General features: G+C 57.7%; 3 protein-coding genes across 4 annotated transcripts in view; 1 reads left to right on the top strand and 2 right to left on the bottom strand.

Moving 5' to 3' along the window:
• Positions 1–2,425, bottom strand: part of LOC110395739 (phosphofurin acidic cluster sorting protein 1-like) — a 45,107-nt gene extending 42,682 nt beyond the window's left edge. Inside the window, exon 1 of one of the 2 annotated variants that reach the window (XM_021390500.1) lies at positions 2,286–2,425. In XM_021390500.1, the coding sequence (XP_021246175.1) occupies positions 2,286–2,377 (92 nt within the window). In that variant the 5' untranslated portion in view covers positions 2,378–2,425. The remainder of the gene's footprint in view (positions 1–2,285) is intronic. The other variant, XM_021390499.1, reaches the window with a different exon arrangement.
• Positions 6,948–9,752, top strand: LOC110395884 (transmembrane protein 121-like). The gene is made up of 2 exons (XM_021390873.1): positions 6,948–7,339; positions 8,411–9,752. The coding sequence occupies exons 1-2, from the start codon at positions 7,143–7,145 to the stop codon at positions 9,348–9,350; spliced, it is 1,137 nt and encodes a 378-aa protein (XP_021246548.1). The 5' UTR covers positions 6,948–7,142; the 3' UTR covers positions 9,351–9,752.
• RRP36 (ribosomal RNA processing 36) lies at positions 11,170–16,106 on the bottom strand. The gene is made up of 7 exons (XM_021390874.1): positions 15,970–16,106; positions 15,420–15,558; positions 13,318–13,384; positions 12,941–13,045; positions 12,744–12,818; positions 12,518–12,635; positions 11,170–12,287 (listed from the first exon to the last, which is right to left on the bottom strand). Exons 1-7 carry the CDS (start codon positions 16,052–16,054, stop codon positions 12,148–12,150), a joined length of 729 nt encoding a protein of 242 aa, XP_021246549.1. The 5' UTR covers positions 16,055–16,106; the 3' UTR covers positions 11,170–12,147.

The following is a 16,751-nucleotide window of genomic DNA, read 5'->3' as shown; positions in this document are numbered from 1 at the left end:
ACCCCTGCTTGGAGAGCAAGGCAGCTCACAAACTAAATCCCATACTAAATGGTGACTTCGTTCAGTGGCACATTTTGGATCCAGAAGAAAAGACTTCCATTACGTCCTACGGCTCATCTTACAGAACCAAGATCCTCCTACAGCGCATCACAAGTCCCACGATCACGGCACTGAGCAATTTTGGTATGTCAGGGCTTACACCACCAGCCCAGATTGCCTCTCTGAAATCCTCAAGGCTCAAACACAACCCTTCGACAGTCCCGCATTAATAGTCAAACAGCGCAGCCCCACAAAGGCTGATCCAGAGGCAACTGTGGAAATGAAACACCTAGGAGGGAGCCCAGCAACAGCAACAACTTATATCCAGTCTAGAAAAACAGCAAAGCACATCATGCAGCATAAAAAATCAGCACAAAGTTCTCCTTTGCCTAGATGCACACAGGGCTGGGAAAATCAAGACTACTCATGCGTAACAGACAGAAGGGCCCAGGGGAGAAGGATTATTACCCTTGAATAGATATTGTTTTGCCACCACTACCACTCCCAAAGCACAGTACAGACCAGAGACCGCCTGTGCTGGGCAATGGGACAGCACAGCAAAGTTTCTGCCTGGAAGAACATCACATCAAAACTAATGCATTACACAAGCAGACCGGAGAGTGAAAACATGGGCGAGCCATCAGTGAGCACGGCACACAGACTCACCATTAACCCAGCTCAGATGTGGGGCTGGGTCCGCCTTTTGTTTCACAGCCACCCACACAGAAGGGGCTCCCCTACAATCCTCTCACTCACTAAAACTCAGGCCACAGACCACAAGGAAACATAGCAGCAGCAGCCCCACTCCACTCACAGGGCCGTATGGGACCTTTCCAGACACAGCTGGTTCCATGGGTGCTCCTGCACGCCATGCTGAAGCTGAGGCCTCTGAAGGGAGCCAGCTTCCATCAATTACTTCCCACAGAATCACAGAAACAGGGAATGTTCCAAGTTGGAAGGGACCCACAAGGTTCACTGAGTCCAACTCTGGGCCCCACACAGCAGCCCCAACCTCAATGTCTGAGAGCGGTGTCCCAGCGCTCCCTGAGCTCCGGCATCGGGGCCGTGCCCACTGCCCTGGGCAGCCTGTGCCATGCCCACCGCCCTGTGGGGCAGAGCCTTTCCCTCACCCCCACCTGCCCCTCCCCTGTCACAGCTCCATGCCGTTCCCTCAGGCCCTGTCGCTGTCCCAGAGAGCAGAGCTTTGCGCTGCCCTCCGCTCCCTGTGAGGAGCTGCAGCTGCCACGAGGCCTCCCCTCAGCTCCTCTGCCCTGAGTAAACCCAGGGCCTCAGTGCTCCTCACACACCTCATTCTCCAGACCCTTCCCCATCCTCTTAGCCCTCCTTTGAACCCATGCCAACAAATGCTGCAATCTGAGATGTTGCAGCGATGTCACTCCATGATAATTCTACAGAAGTTTCCTCCAAACTTGTGCTGATAGCTGCTCCTCTCAGCAACTGAGACACCGTGCTGACAGGAGCAATCCTGGTGAAGAGGTGTGCCACTCGATCCCCCCAAAGGCCAGCTCTGTCCAACTTTCAAACCAAGGACACGCTCCTTCTACTCACCCATCAGCATCCCCCCACCCACACAACCCACTGCCAAACGCGGTCCCACTATTCCCAGACGTTCCGCTTGCCCAGCACAGCTCCTCCTCTCTCCAGCACTCCTGAAGACCACGCGTCCACGTGCTTCAATTCACCGCTCCATATCCACAACTCCTTTCTGCGGGAAGCCGACCTGCTCATCGCCTGCCCTCGGGAGAGCCCTGCCCACGGCCAGACGACGCCTCGCTGCCTCCAGTTCCATGCACGCAGCAGAGCTGCCCGGCGCTCCGCCGACACGTGTGGCAAACCGCCGAGCCCGGGCACCAGCGGGTGCACCCCAGGCCATCGCCGCTCCGGACACCTCGCGACGAAGCCCGGCGCTTCCCGGAGCCCTCCCCCAAGGGCTGCCGCTCTCACACACGACGGCAACCATGACTTCTTCCCTCTTTGTGCGGCGCCGGAATACGCCCCTCGCAGACATCGCACCCAGATGGATCCAGAGGGCTTCTTCCCCCGCCCCTCAGCGCAAGGCTCCGTGACGGAGCGGCCCTGGGTGCCGCCGCCGAGCCCCTCGGCCTCCCCCCGCGGCCTGCATCGGCTGCTCGGTTCCGGGGCCCCGGGGGGCCGCCTCCGAGGCCCCCGCCCCGCTCCGCGCCCCGCAACGCGCACCCGCCGGCGGCGGGCTAGGCCCGGCTCACCTGGGCACGCAGCTGGGCGCCGAGCGGTCGATTTCCCACGTCGCGAAGAGGTTCATAGGCACGGGCACCGGCCCGGGGCCGGCCACCGCCATCGCCGCCGCCGCGGCCGCCGCCGCCGTCGCCCCGCCGCCCACCGCCGGGGGCCCCGCGGCGGGGCCCGAGCCCAACGCGCCGACCGCCGCCGCCGCCGCCGCCATCCCGCTGCCGCCGGTGGCGCTGGGGCCGACCCCTCAGCGCCGGCCTCCGCCTCGGCGCGCGCCCGCGGAGCGGGGCGGAACACGGCGGCCCCGCAGCGCCAACCGGAGGGCGGTAGGGCGGCGGCGGGCGGGCCCGCGGCCAATCGGAGCGCGGCTGGAGGGGCGCGGCCTTGCGGCGGGAGGACGGCCAATGGGAGAGGGGGAAAGGGAGAGGCCCGGGGAGGGAGCTTCGGCAGCCGCCGGCCAATCGGAACGGTAACGGGGGAGGCCGCGGCGGGCGGTAGCCAATCAAAGGGGGAAAGGGCTCGGCGCCTGGGGAGGGCTCGGCCAATGGGAACGGCGCTGCCGGGGGAGGCGTGGCCGCGAGCCCTTTAACGCGCAGCAGCCCCTCTTCCCGAGGCTGCCTGCGCGAGCCCGCCAAGGGGCGCGGCCGGCGCGCGGCCGGTTGGCGGGGTTGCTGTGGCAACGGGGCCTGGGCCTGCGGCCCTGAGCGGGGGGGGGGCGGCTGTGCGGGGCTGCGGGCAGGGGTCCGACCCCTGGCCAGGTCCGTCTGCCGCTGTGGGTCTCGAGTACAGCGCTGACGTTCTCTGTTATCTATGAGGATTTCAGGGTCACTTTCCTGAATGCCAACATGTAGTTTGCCTCCTGGATCTTTTCTTTTTCCTTGCATTTGTAAATTTGGCATTTAATCTGCCATTAAGCCTCAGGCCTCTTAGTAATACGCAGATATTCACGTCAGCTTTCAGTTTGACTAGAAGATCAATTTGTGCCTTCACCCAACTTTTCAACCTCCCTTCCCCAGCTCATCTCTGAGCCCAGGGCCCAGCGCTCCCTGCACCCACTGTCCTGCTTTCAGAGCAGCTGCTTCACGGCATTCCCTCCCTCTGAGCGATTCATCAATGCACGAGACGGCCTTTCCCTTCACCCCAACAGCCCTGGCTCTCTAAGAGCATTTGCTAAGGGATCTTAGGGGGGGGGGCTTCTGTGGAAATGCAGTTGGAGGAGGAATGCTGCTCTGCGGGTGAATGTGAAAAGCCAAGTCTGTGGGAGGAGCTGTGTGGTGGTCGTGCTGGCCTGGCCTCACCTCAGCATCTCCACCCACCGTGGTTTGATCTCAGCTAGGTATCGCCATTACCTCTCCCCACAAGCAGCTGAGTGCTCCTGAGTACCCTGCTGGATCTTTGTCCCCCAGAACCCCTTGCAGGGGCTCCCCAGCAGCTGACTTTTGCCCTCTGCTTTTTCAGTCTCAGTTATCATCCCCACCTAGCCACGTGGTGCTTCAACAGCACCGCACACTTTTGGGGATGTTCTGTCCCTTCCAGGAGGAGTGTGCCACTTCTCTGCTCAGACCATGGCAGCCTGCAGAAGTGACAGCCCTTGAATGTTCAGGCAGCCCCCAAGTGCCAGCAAGTCCTGCAGCTCTGCTGGGTCACCTGTCACCTCCAGCCACCTCTCTGCTCTGAGGCTGTGCTGCCCTGTGATGATTTCTCAGAGCTGTTGGAGCGCTCTGCGTGGTCCCCAGCCCTCAATTAGCCTTCCTCTCTTGCAGCCACCATGTGTAGTTTCTTGCTGACAGGCTTCACCCTTTTTCTGCACCTCCTCCTGAGGATGTTCAGTGTGATGGAGGTGGGTTTCTCTGGCTCTCTTCCTACTGCTTATTCCCTTTGAGCACTTCCATCCATGCAGCTCACGTGGTTTCTTCAGCCTTCTGGCTTTTCTAGAGATGAATTTATGCGTTTGTTCTCAGTCTGTTTCAGTGTGCCTTGTTTATTCAGCTATGCAGACTGCTCTTCATTTTCTCCTTTCATGTTACATTGACTTCGTGCCTACAAGTTGAGCTGTCCAGAAATGCGTTCTTCCATGCGCGCTGGCTTTCCCCTGTCTTTGGGGTCACATTTTTCCTATGTTTTTTCATTGTGAGTGCCAGAACCTTGTTGTGTTATGCTTTAAACACAGCCTGGTAGGCATCTTATTTAGCAGCTTCTCCACCTCCTCTGGGACCTTGCTGTGTGCTGAGATTTGCTTCATCCTGGAAGGAAAGCAGCCAAGGAGCCCTCTTGTTTGGCATCCCAGCACCCGGTTAAAAATGTGCCTCTGGGGAAAAAAAAAAAAAAAAAGGAAAAAAAATTATTTTATCCTTTTTCACATATCATTTCCATCCAAATGGACTCTGCCCACCAGCTCCTCCCCAGCACTTCAATACTGCTGAGAGACCTTGTGGCAAGCCAGTATTGCTGTCCCCAGCAGATAAGGCACAAGGCACCACACAGTGCTGCTGTGATGGCCAGTCCTGCACAGGATGTCTGACCCCTTTGGGCCGGCACTTTTCCCGAGCAAAGCCATTCCTGGACACCTCTGAGAGCTGTGCACCCTTGACCCCTGGATGAGATTCAGGTGCAGCAAGACACAATAGGAGCTCAAGATCACAGCACTTCTCTTCAGCAGTCCTCCTCAAACCACCTGGAGAAGCACCTTTCAGCCCACAACATGCTGTGGTCTGGGGAGGGACAGGCAGACGCCTGGACTCTGGGGCTGGGTGGGACAGGCCAACTGCTCCCCTGCCACCTCATGACAGGCACCGAGGGGTGGCTTTGTGCTGAGCAGGCTGCGTGAGTCTGCGCTGACACCCAGTGGCTGTGGCACAAGCAGCCTTCCTCCCTGCACCTACATCAGCCTCCAAGCCCGGGGATGGTGCCACAGCAGCAGGGCTTGGCCTGCGGGTCCCTGTTCTGCCACCGCATCCCTCACCTCGTGGAGAGATGGGAAGGCTCACCTGCGTCCCTCACCTTGTGGAGAGCTGGGATGGGCCCTCTCGATGGGCCCTCCCCCTCCCCTTGGCTGTCCCCTGGCCTGCAGGACTTCCAGGTTACGTATGCTGAAGCCTTAAGCCTCTGTTTGCAAAATTCTCTTTTAGCCAAGGCCGCCAGAACTGCATGTGTTACCAGCTACACGGCACCCATACACACACTGAGGTGTGCCAGCAGCTGCTACAGCTTCACACCTTGGGCCTGCCATCGCTCTGTTTTCCATAATTTCCCCTGAGCTGCTGCCAGCAGGATTTGCAGCACTCATTCTCTGGCCCATCAGGTGCACGATGCTGCATGGCTATGTTTGAAACTAAGGCTTTGCAATAAGCACCATTTTCTCAGAGGCTGAGCTCACACCCAGAGGGACTTGTCACCATTGCTTCTGTACTCTGTTATCCTCCTCTCAGCTGTTACCAGGGTCGGTTTTTTGGTAAGTGCCTTCCTAGAGCGTGTCCATGGCCAGGCCCTGGGGGCCGTGAGGCTTTTGGAGCAGCTGAAGCTCTCAGTGCAGCTTCTGCCTGCAATCTTTCCCCTTTTCCTCTATTTCCTCAAGGAAGCTCTGTGTGACAGGTGGATTTCTCTGGCTCTCCCCTCACGGCCTTCGCTTTGTGGTCTCTGTTCTAGAGGGATGTTCTGGTGCTAGCACTGGGGCAGCACAAGGCGGAGCTGAGGATGCTTTCTGTGTGGAGCCAGCAGGCAACCAGGGAGGAGCCATCTGCCCAGGATCCCCACTGCACCCTTCTTTGCTTTCTTCCCATTTTGTCTCTGATCACAGTCACATCCACACGTGAGCTGTGGCACTCAGCTCCAGCACTCTGTTTTAGCGAAGCACGCGCGTATCTGCTCTTGCTCTGGTTGCTTATTTTTATGTGCCTCGTTAAAGCAGCTCTTCACTGCTTCCCACGCGAACATTGTCACCTCCTGTCCTAGCCTCTAGTGAAGACTCAGGGGCTTTTTGATTGCAGTCCAGAGATGAATCATCTTGTCCACAGCCCCACGGATTGAAAACTGCCTCAAGCACCTCTCCCTTGCCTCTGCCGCATGCATACCTCTGTGGCCATCTCTTGGTGCCTCCATGGATGGAGACCCTGCAAGGGACTGCCCTGACCCTGATGGCTGGCAGCGAAGATCTGGGCTTTGTTTCTGCATTGGCTTACCCCTCTCTTGCATCACTCTATCAACTAAGTTGGAAGGGACCCACAAGGATCACCGAGCACAACCCCCACCCCACACAGCACCTCCAACCCCAATGTCTGAGAGCGGTGTCCCAGCGCTCCCTGTGCTCCGGCATCGGGGCTGTGCCCACTGTCCTGTGCAGCCTGTGCCATGCCCACCGCCCTGTGGGGCAGAGCCTTTCCCTATCAGGTCATGGCTGGTTGTGCTCTGAACCCACTTCCAGAACGACGCCTATTTACAGCGAGCACTGCCAAGGCGGAGTGGAAATATACTGGGAAACCTTCCCGGAAAGCGATGACCTCCGTCAATCACAACTAAGCGGGGGCTCAGCCCAGGCGCTGGCACGGAGCTGACCCCGGGAAGAGCGCAGCCTCCTCTCGCCTCGCTCCGCTGCCGGGGCCGTGCCGTGCCGCCGAGGCGGGGGCCGCCGCAGTCCCCGCCCGCCCGGCCGGGAGGGGCCAAACGTCGCCGCCGCCGCCGCAGAGACGCCGCCGGGCGATGCCGCGCCGGGCCCGGGGCCGTCACCGGGGCCCCTCCGTCGCCTCCGCCGCCCAGCCCCGGGGAGCCGCCCGAGGTAAGCGCGGCCCCGTCGGGGAGCTCCGGGCCGCCGTTCCGCGGCTCCGTGCCGAGCGCTCCCATCCCCGGCGCGCGGGCACCGCGCCGTGGGTCCTCGGGCGATGCTGCGAGCAGACGGCGAGAGACGGACGCGGAGCCCCGCCGCCTCGCCCCGGCCGTCCCTGCGGCCCTCCTCGCGGCCCGGCTCGGAGCAACTGCCCTCCTCGTCGCCGCTCTCCTGCTGCCGCCCGTCCGTCCGCGCGGCCGAAGGCTCGGGACATGCTGGATTCGGGGCTTTCGCGTGCCCGGGCACCCCCAGGTAACGCCGGCGGGCGCAGCGCGCGGTGTCGGTGGGGCCGGGGGTCCCAGCCCACGGTGGGAGACGAGGCGGGCAGAGCGAGCCCCTGCGCGGCCCCAGCGTCGGGGAGCCGGCTCAGCGCCGTGCAGTGAGTGGGAGAGCTTCGGCCTCTGTCACAGCCGGGGGGCTGGCTCCCCTCCAGAGCAGCTGCCGAGCCGTGCCAGGCTGGGCCCCAGCTCGCTGCTCCCTCTAGCTCTGGCAGCAGCTGCCCGCAGCTGTGCTGGGCCAGGAGGGAGCCCAACTGCATCCGTGCCATCTGAGGCAGGTGGGTGGTCGTGGGGCTTTGCTCTGAGCCCACGTAGGAAAGCCGAGCATCAAGCTGAAATCCAGGGCCTCGTGCAGAGCTCCTTGTGTCCCAGAGCCGCTTTGCTTTGCTCTCTTGTATCCTGCCAGGGAACAGTAAAGCAAAGCTCTTGTGGATCACAAGGCTGAAAGGAACTGAAGATGTTGGGCAGATCTCTTCCCTCCTACCCCCCGGACAGCCATGCTGAAAATCATCTTTCTCCTACTGCTGTGCATGAAAATAAAGGAGATGAAAAAGACAGAGGGCCTGGCTCGCTACATTGTGGACCTGCTTGGGATAAAAGCATAGACACAGACTTGTGTGTCTTGCAGGAAAGAACATAACCAGTGCCACGGTCAGGGAATGACCACAGAAGTAAGGCACGTTCCCTTCGCAATGGCAGTGATTAGCCAATGCAGTGAGCTTCTGGAAGAGGCAGTAGCATCCCAAGTATTCAAAGGCCATCCAGCCTGCCCCACGGTTCCCCTGTATGCAGCCTAGGAGCAGAGGGTCCTGCAGTGCTGGGGGAAGGCAGCTTGTTTGCTCAGCCTCAGGCTCTGAGCCGGAGGCTCTCGCACCTTTCCCTGGCAGGATGTTCTGTAGGGACAGAGCTTGTCAGATAAGCTAGAAGAGTCTACGACCACACGCCACCCCTTCTTTTGGCCATCTGTGGTGAGGAGATGGGATAAAAGAGCAGGGAGTTGCTGGGCTTCCCCATCCCTAATGGTCCTACCTGTTCCTCTGTGCAGAATGGTTCCCCCACCACCCATCAGCAAGCCCCACGTGTGCCTCTCAACGGTACTCATCATGAGCAGCCTCATCCTCATGGATGCCTACCTGGTGGAGCAGAGCCAGGGCTCCAGGAAGCTGGGCATCTGCGTCATGGTGGCAGTGGGCGACGTGTGCTTCTTGCTGGTGCTCCGCTACGTGGCCATCTGGGTTGGGGCAGAGGTAAAGACAGCCAAGCGAGGTTATGCCATGATCCTCTGGTTTCTCTATGTCTTCGTTCTGGAAATCAAGGTTTACTTTGTCTACCAGAACTATAAAGCTGACCGGAAGAGCCTAGATCTCATGGCTCGCAAAGCGCTGACCTTGCTGCTCTCCATCTGCATCCCAGCCCTCTATGTGCTGCTGGTGGCCATGGAACACATGGAGTACGTCAGGACATTCAAGAAGAAAGAAGATCTTCGCAACCGCCTCTTCTGGGTCATCGTGGACATGCTGGACGTGCTGGACATTCAGGCCAACCTGTGGGAGCCCCAGAAGAAGGGGCTGCCGCTCTGGGCTGAGGGCATCATGTTCTTCTACTGCTACATCTTGCTCCTGGTCCTCCCTTGCGTCTCCCTGTGTGAGATCAGCATGCAAGGGATCGGCATTATGCCGCACCGCATGATGCTGTACCCCATGCTGAGCATGCTTACTGTCAACATCACCACCATCTTCATCCGAGGCAGCAACATGCTCTTCTTCAGGGACTCCCGGGTCTCCAGCATCTTCATGGGCAAGAACATGCTGGCCATTGGGCTGAAGGTGTGCATGTTCGTGCAGTACCAGCGGCACCGGCACCACGCACCGCCGGGGCCGGGCCCTGCCCCGCAGCATAGCTGCCAGACCCAGCCCTCTCCAGGGCTGCAGAAGTCTCGGGACCAGCCTGCCTGCCCTGAGGAGCTGGCACAGGACAACACGTGATGTGCCAGTGGCAACCACAGCCTGGGCACTGCCACGCTTGGCCATCCCCACAAAACACCAGGAGGGTCACCGAGCCCCCTGCCTCTGGACAGCAGGGACTGACCCTGTCTCCTCCCTCCTTGGGCAAGGCTGCTCCAGTCCCCAGGGGCAACACGGCGGTGGGGCAGCCGAGCAGTGCGGGACCACAGCCCTCCAGCTCAAGCCAGGGGCTGAGCAGAGACACCACCTGCTCCACCTTAGTGTCTTGCCCCAGCCAGGTGCCTGTGCTGGTGGGAGCGAGGATCCGGCTCCCCCCGCCTCTCGTCCCTCTCAGACAGCCACAGGCGTGGTGGGGGCTCAAAGAGGGTAACTGACCTTTTTCTTATCTCCCTCTTTGCAATAAACGACCGGAGCTCTCCTTGTGTCTGTGTTCCCTGTCCAGCTGCAGAGCACCTCTTTGGGGGGAGGTGGGGGATCTCATTGGGTGGCCACCCACACCTGCTGAGAGCATCCCATGTCACCACTGATGCCCAGTGCTGTTGCTACCTGTCCCTGCAGCTGCAGCAGCTGATGCCAGCCATGCCCATGGCTGCCCTCCGTGGGGAGGCCCACATCAGGTCCCTCCCCACAGCCTGCCTGTGGGGCACTGGACCTGGCAGCCCGCCTGCCAGGACAGCATTAGAAACACAAGCCAAATAACCTAACGCAGTCCCCCAAGGCCACGGGAAAGAGAAGCTTCACTGGCTGTAGACACAGAAGCATCCCTCACCAGCCAGTGCTGTCACACTACAGCCTGCCCCAAGGCTCAGTGCCTCCCTGATGCTGGTTGTGCTTGGGCTATGCTCTAGGGCTTTCTCCTTGGATGGGACAAAGCCAGGAGGAGGCAGGAAGAAACAAGTCAGCCCATTTCCTCTTCACCTTCCACGTGCTGGACAAGAAGATTGTATCCCAGATAAGAAGTCTTCCATTTTGCCACTACACTAGGATTGCTCCTTGCTAGGCAGGATCTACCAGCAACTGAGGATGGGGACACAGTGACCTGGGAATGCCACTTCCACACAGCCCCTCAGCAAGGCCTTGGCACCAGTGGCTCCCATGTGAGCCCAGGACCAAGTCTTCTTGCCAAATTGTCCCCTTCCACCTTTACAAGAGGAGATTTGTTCAGTTTTGGATTCAAAACAGTGCAAAACAGCAAGCTAATGCCACAAGGGGCCATGATAGCCTTGAGCTTTGGAAGCAGTGTGACAGTGCAAAGGAAACTCTCCTCTGAAGGCGTAAGGATGCAGCAGGCTCTGCTTCCCAAGTCATGAGAGGTCGAAGAGGCCAGGTTCAGCACAAAGCAACGAGCCATGTGCAGGTTAAAGGCAGCTGAGGATTTCCATGGCATCCCTAACCAAGCTGACACATCCTGCTTCTGCTGCCTTTGCCCAGTCACACTAAAATCTGTTGCCAGTGCAGAGCTCTCATCACCCACAGGAACTGCAGCAGAGGCAGATGCTTCAGTAACGCCCTCAGCCAGGCATGACGGAGTTGCTCATCTTCCATTTTCTCTTCGTCGCAAGGCCTTTCCCCAGGCCTCATGCACCAGCTGCCACCTGCAGCAGCGGAGCTGTGTGCAGGCTTGCCAGGGGTGATCTGCCTTGCTGACCAGTGTCCAGCTCATAGCACCTGCATCACATCCACCTCACTTCTGCAATGGCGCAGCCACTGGAGTCAGAGTCCATTAGGAGTGAGGAGAAATAACAGAGGTGGTAGTCAACTGTAATGCCAGAGAGAGACACATCCTGCAAGTTCAAACTACAGCAAACAGCTTTGCTTATAACAGCACTGACACTGGGAATAAAGGAAAGCAGGCATTTATTTTATGCAGAACCAGTGTCACCTAGAAGCACCAGCAGCCCTTTAGAGAACAGGCTGAGATGGGGGCAGCCCTGCTGGAGAGATCCTGGGCAGCAGTGCTTGAGTGTAGGTCAGCTGTGAGAGAGGCCTGCCACACCATGGGCTACTTCACCAGGGTGCACCCGCAGAGAGGGATGCTAATCTCTCTCATTTTCTCAGCACTGGGCAGATTACATTTGGACACTCCACCCAGCTGGGCCCTCAGAACCCTCATTGGTTCTCTGGGGTCACTCCATTGGAGGGTGCAAAAGCTGCCAGGGGCTGGAGAACTGTGCTGGGAGGTGTGGGTTTTTTCAGTCTCAGGAGATGAAGGCTTCAAAGAGACCTAGGAGCACCCCTTCCTGCTCATTTCCAGAGCAACTACAAGGTTTTTAACAAGACAAAGCCAGGCACTTCACTAAGAACAAGACAGTGATCACAGATTAAAACCAGGCAGGATTCCTGGAGGAAAAAGGAATTCACCTTGAGAACTTGAAGCAGTGGAACAGGGGTCCAGAGCAGTAGTGCCCTCTGCCCCTGTACATGTGCAGACCTATACAAACCAAGCTCTGAGCAACCTGATGCCCCTTTCCACTTCACTGGGACCCAGTAAGACCTGGAGAAGAGCCAGCAGTGCAGGGCACAGCCTAGGCTCTCCTAGCTACAGGAAGAGCAGGTGCAAGGAGAGAAACTGATCAGCACCACATGCATCTGCATAACAGACTTGTCACAACCCAGGCATGATGTAAAGCACGAGTACAGGGGTCCCTTCAGCTACTGAAAGCACATTTTTTTTCCTGTTCAGACTTTGCTGCCTAACAGCATCACTGTACAGTGAAAGGCAGAAAGTGAGAAGAGAGGCTGCCATCTTCCAGGCCTGGCCAGAGTGAATCTCGGTGCCAGCACCACCTCTCCAGGTAACAGCATGCCTGTGCAGCAGTCACAAGTTCTTCTGTGAGGGCAAACGGCGCTTATCTTTGACAGCATTCCTCTTCCTTTTCTTGTTCAGGAAGCTCTCCAGCTTTCCACTCCTCTTAAGCTCCGTATACTTCTCTGCTAGCTCCAATTTCCGCTTCTCAGCTGTGAAGGAGAGAGGAACAAGGTTTTAGAGCCAAGCCTGAATTATCTCTACACACCTTCTTGCCTCTTCCTGCTGGGCTCCAGGCCTGGCTCATCACTTGAGTGCCAGCATCACAACAATCCCTCCACAGCTCCAAGCTATTATGGACAGCTCATTTCCAGAGCTTGCAGTGCTGTCATCAGTACCCTCCTCCAGGTCTTCCTGCAACATGTTCACACTGTGTACTTACACTTCTTTAGGAAGAAGGGTTTCTTTCCCTGCTTGGCCAGCTCCCGTTGCTGTCTCTTCAAAGTCAGCTCCCTTTCCCTCCTTTTTTGCTGTTTTTTCTGTGCCTGTTCTTGCTGTGTCTGTACAGAACAGGTGGCTCATGTCAGTAAGCATCTAGGCAGACCTCAGGTCACACATCCTCTCTATTAGTGCATTGCCTAATAGAGGAGATGCGGCACCAAACTCACCATGCGGTTCAGGAGCTGCTGCAGTTTCTCCTTCTGCTCCACATTCCGGCATTTTTTCAGCTGCTTCTGAACCATCTGGAGAAAAGAGCAGAAAGCTGCGTCACTGCCTGCCTGCCAGCTCTACTGCAAAAGGCTTTTGCGGGGGCCGCCCCTGCCAAGCACGTTTCTTCTGGCCAAGGACAGGCACAAAGCATTACCTCCTTCTCTTGCTTCTTAATGGTGTCCAGGAAGCTGTATGTCTTCATAAATATTTCAGGGTTATACTCTCCAGACAAGTCATCAAATCGAGGGTCTCTGTGGACCTGAAGGCAGAGGTAAGAGTCAGAGCCAGGATTACTCTGTTAATATCCTGCTTATTCTCAAAGGTTCAAGTTAAGGTCAAAGCAGCTCCCTCCAGCACCCCATCTCCTGCTCTCCCCAGAGATGTGCTACCACCACGCATGTTCAGCAGGCTGCTGTCCAAGACCTATCCTCCACAAACAGCCTTCACCACCTTCCACAGCACCATCATCATGTCTGTGCCCCTCAGCATCACTAAATAAAGTCAGTGCCCGAAGCGGGGAGGAGCACCCACCTTCTTTGTAACGGAGACAACTTGTCGCAGAAAAGGCACGGGTTTCTTGGCGGACATCTCCACTGGCCTGGAAGAAGGAAAAACGTACTTGAAAGAAGCAGAGGGCATAAAGAGACCCAGACTAACATATTAGAAGGTCAGACAGACCCTCTGGAGAATATTAACACACAGTGCCAGAACACCAGACTTTGTGGAGACTGTAGGTATTAAGAGCCACTACAAGCAACTACAAGATGTGGCCACTACAACCAACTCAACAGTAAATGTGTGGCTAGAGTAATCCTACAGAAAACATCTGCGTGCTTTAATTTAGCTCCAAAGCATCAAAACCTCACTGTATCAAGTGAAAACCTACCGCTGTTCAGGATGAATCAGAAACACTCAATTATTCCTCTCTCTCTCTCTCTCTCTCTCTCTCCCCCCATGTTTTCATACATCATGTAACAAGTCTCTTCTATTCCTAGCTCAGCTCACGCACTCATAAGTGATACTTATGTTGAGAGGTGAGACCAAAGGTGGGAATTTCTCACTGACCTGGGTAGTCACAAAAGCAGATCAGTTCTACTGTGATCAAGATCAGTGAGAAAGCATACCATGACTCAGGTAAAGGAGAAGTCAGACCCCAGGAATAAGGGCCATACAGCCTATGGTACTAATTCCAAAGGAGAGTTCATGCTGAATCAGGATCCATGGTGGAAATGAATTAAGGGAAGGAGCCCTTGCAACACAAGCTTTGAGAGTGTGATACTTCAGGTTTGAAAGCAAGATGGTATAAGGTGACAGGACAGAGCATTACTCTTCCCATGCTGGATGCTGCAGCCTATGATTTATCATTACATCAGGTAAGTTATCAGAAACAAGTAAAGATGTGCAAACCACAGAGCCCTGGCATTACAGCTACATTCAGCAATACAGCAGCGCTGGGGCGAGGAGCACAACCAACCTTGCAGCAATAAGTAAGTTTTCCAAATCCCACTTAAAGCAGCGTTCAGCTTATTTTCACGTCTTCTCATGAGGCTATACCCCTGTGCAATGCTCAAGTCAGCTTTACAAAACACTATTGAAAACAGCGGAGCTCCCAGGGATTTTCCTCAAGTGCTTTTTTAAGTTCAATTCCATAATAAAAACCATGAGAGAAACAGCATCTGGGATTTACAGTGGTGCAGCGCTTAAAGGATTAGGGAAATCAAGTAATAAAAGCAGAATTATGCAAATAGTGTAGCAGAAATAGAGATGCTGTGTGAAGACAGCGCACTACACAAAATCCCCCAGACTACTGGGTAGAAGGTAAAGTAGATACATTATTCTGGTCAACCGTTTAAAGCAGAGGAAAGATGCATTCAGAAATAGGTTAGGGAATGCCAGGGTAACAGAGGAAACCTGTTCAAATCATTTGGATATGACTCTGAGGACTAAAAACCGCTAACTACTGCAAATAAAGGGTAATGGTTTGACAGCTGCTAATGGAGGAGGCCCGTGGAGGACTGCTAGAAATCTGATCGGTTTTGTTGCACTGAATTCATTTTACAGACACCACGTTAATAGCACCTGCACAGTATATAAACTGGAAGCGTAAAGAACATTGAGAATGGGGGAGAGTCTGTGACTGCAAGCATTGTAGAGGGGAAAAAAGGAACATCGACAGATGAGCCACAGAGGAGATGACAGCAAAGGGATGAATGAGATTCCAGACAATCGGCTGACTCTGCAACTGCAGCTCCAGGAGCTGGGCAGAAAATGCCAAGAAGCCTCAAGAGGTCCAGAAAACAGCAGGGCTGGGAAGGGACAAGTAAAACACTACTTATCACAGCTTCTTCTTAAAGGAGAAGCTTACCACGCTTCTGGGCTAAAAGCATCTTAATACAAAAAGCACACGGGAACCGAGTACTGCTCTAAATACCAGCTAACAGGTGACAGCTGGGGATTTGAGCACGACAGAGCATTGAGAGCTCAGGGACACTGACAGACCATTCCCAAATAAAACTGTAGTGAAGAGCATCGCTGTGCAGCTCATTAGAGGAGATCTACACCAGCTCCAAGGCAACGTTAACACTGCAAGGAGCTGCCAGGCACGTCCTGTGGGTCACAAAGAACAGCTTTACCCCTTTTTGTTTAGCTGCTGCTTGGTCGGGGCTTTGCCAGGTTTTGCTGTTTTCTTCCCGGCCGTCAGCTGCCGGCACGCTCTTGTCCCTGCCGCACTCTGCATGCGCAGCCGTTCTTCCAAGGACAGCTCAGACTGATCTGGAGGAGAGAGCAACGCACGCCTGAACCGAACAGCTTCTCACGGCGCCGCCCGCTCCGGAATGACGGCTCGGACGCGCTTTCCGCCGCTGAATTCCACCACGAGGATCCGCTCAGAGCAGGAGACACGCGGCACAAGCACGGCGCTGCCGGGCATCGGGAAACCACTCCGCTTCGTTAAACCCCGCGGCTCCTGGCTCAGAAGGCCCCGGGGTACGGCCGCAGCCTCCCCCGCCCCAGGGCAGCCCGAGCTCCGCGCTCAGCGTCCCCTCCCGAGCGCCGCTTCCGCCCCACGCCCCGGAGCCTCTCCCACCTCCCTCCGCCGGAGCCCCGCTCCGTACCGCACCGACGCCATTCCCGCAGCAGAACTTCCCCCCCGGCCGGACCCGGCGATAGGCCCCAGGGCCTCACCTCCCGGCGCCGAGCCCATCTCCTCCCCGTCCGTCCCGCTGCCGCCGCCGCTCCCCGCGCGCCTCCCGGCTCCCGCCCGCCCCATGGCCGCGCGCCCCCCGGCCTGAGCCGGCGGCGAACTCGCGGGAGCGGCGCACGCGCAGACAGGCACAAGGGAACACAGAACGGGCGTTTATTGGTGGAGGAGCGGCGCGCCGCGCGCATGCGTCGTCTGCGACCCGGAAGCTTCCAGCGCGTCGCCTAGGAGACAGGCCAGGGCCAGGGCGGCGTCCGGCTGCCCCTGGCTGGAGGAGCGGGCCCCGGGCCAAGCCCCGGCGTAGGCGGCGGGCGGCGAGAGGCTGTCGGCCAGGGCGCGGAGCTGCGCGGCCAGCAGGCTGAGCCCCTCTTCCGGCGGGGAGGCGGCGAGCGGCGGTGCTGGGGCCGGGCCGAAAGGCGGCGGGCCCTGCTGCTGGGCGCGCAAGTAGGCCGCCTCCTCCTCCCTGCGGAGCGGGACGCGGCGGTGAGGGGCGGCCCGCGGGGACCGGGAGCCGCTGGCAGCCGTCGGCCTCGGCCCCCCGGGTCCCGCCTGCCTTCTCCCTCCCTGAACCCTCACCTGAGGCTGCGGCTGGTGCAGGTGATGCAGCGGCCCCCGCGCCGCGCCGACACGCAGAGCCAGGCCCAGGTGCGGTCCCTGCGGAGCACTCGCAGCACTACGGGCCCTGCCACGGCCCCGGCACCCAGCGCTGTGAGGAAGCGGCCGTGTCAGTGGGCGGCAGAGCGCAGCTGGCCCCACTGCTGGGGCA

This window comes from Numida meleagris, chromosome 3 (genome assembly GCF_002078875.1).
Source record: "Numida meleagris isolate 19003 breed g44 Domestic line chromosome 3, NumMel1.0, whole genome shotgun sequence".
NCBI lineage: Eukaryota > Metazoa > Chordata > Aves > Galliformes > Numididae > Numida > Numida meleagris.
This window is presented reverse-complemented; position numbering and strand designations above follow the sequence as displayed.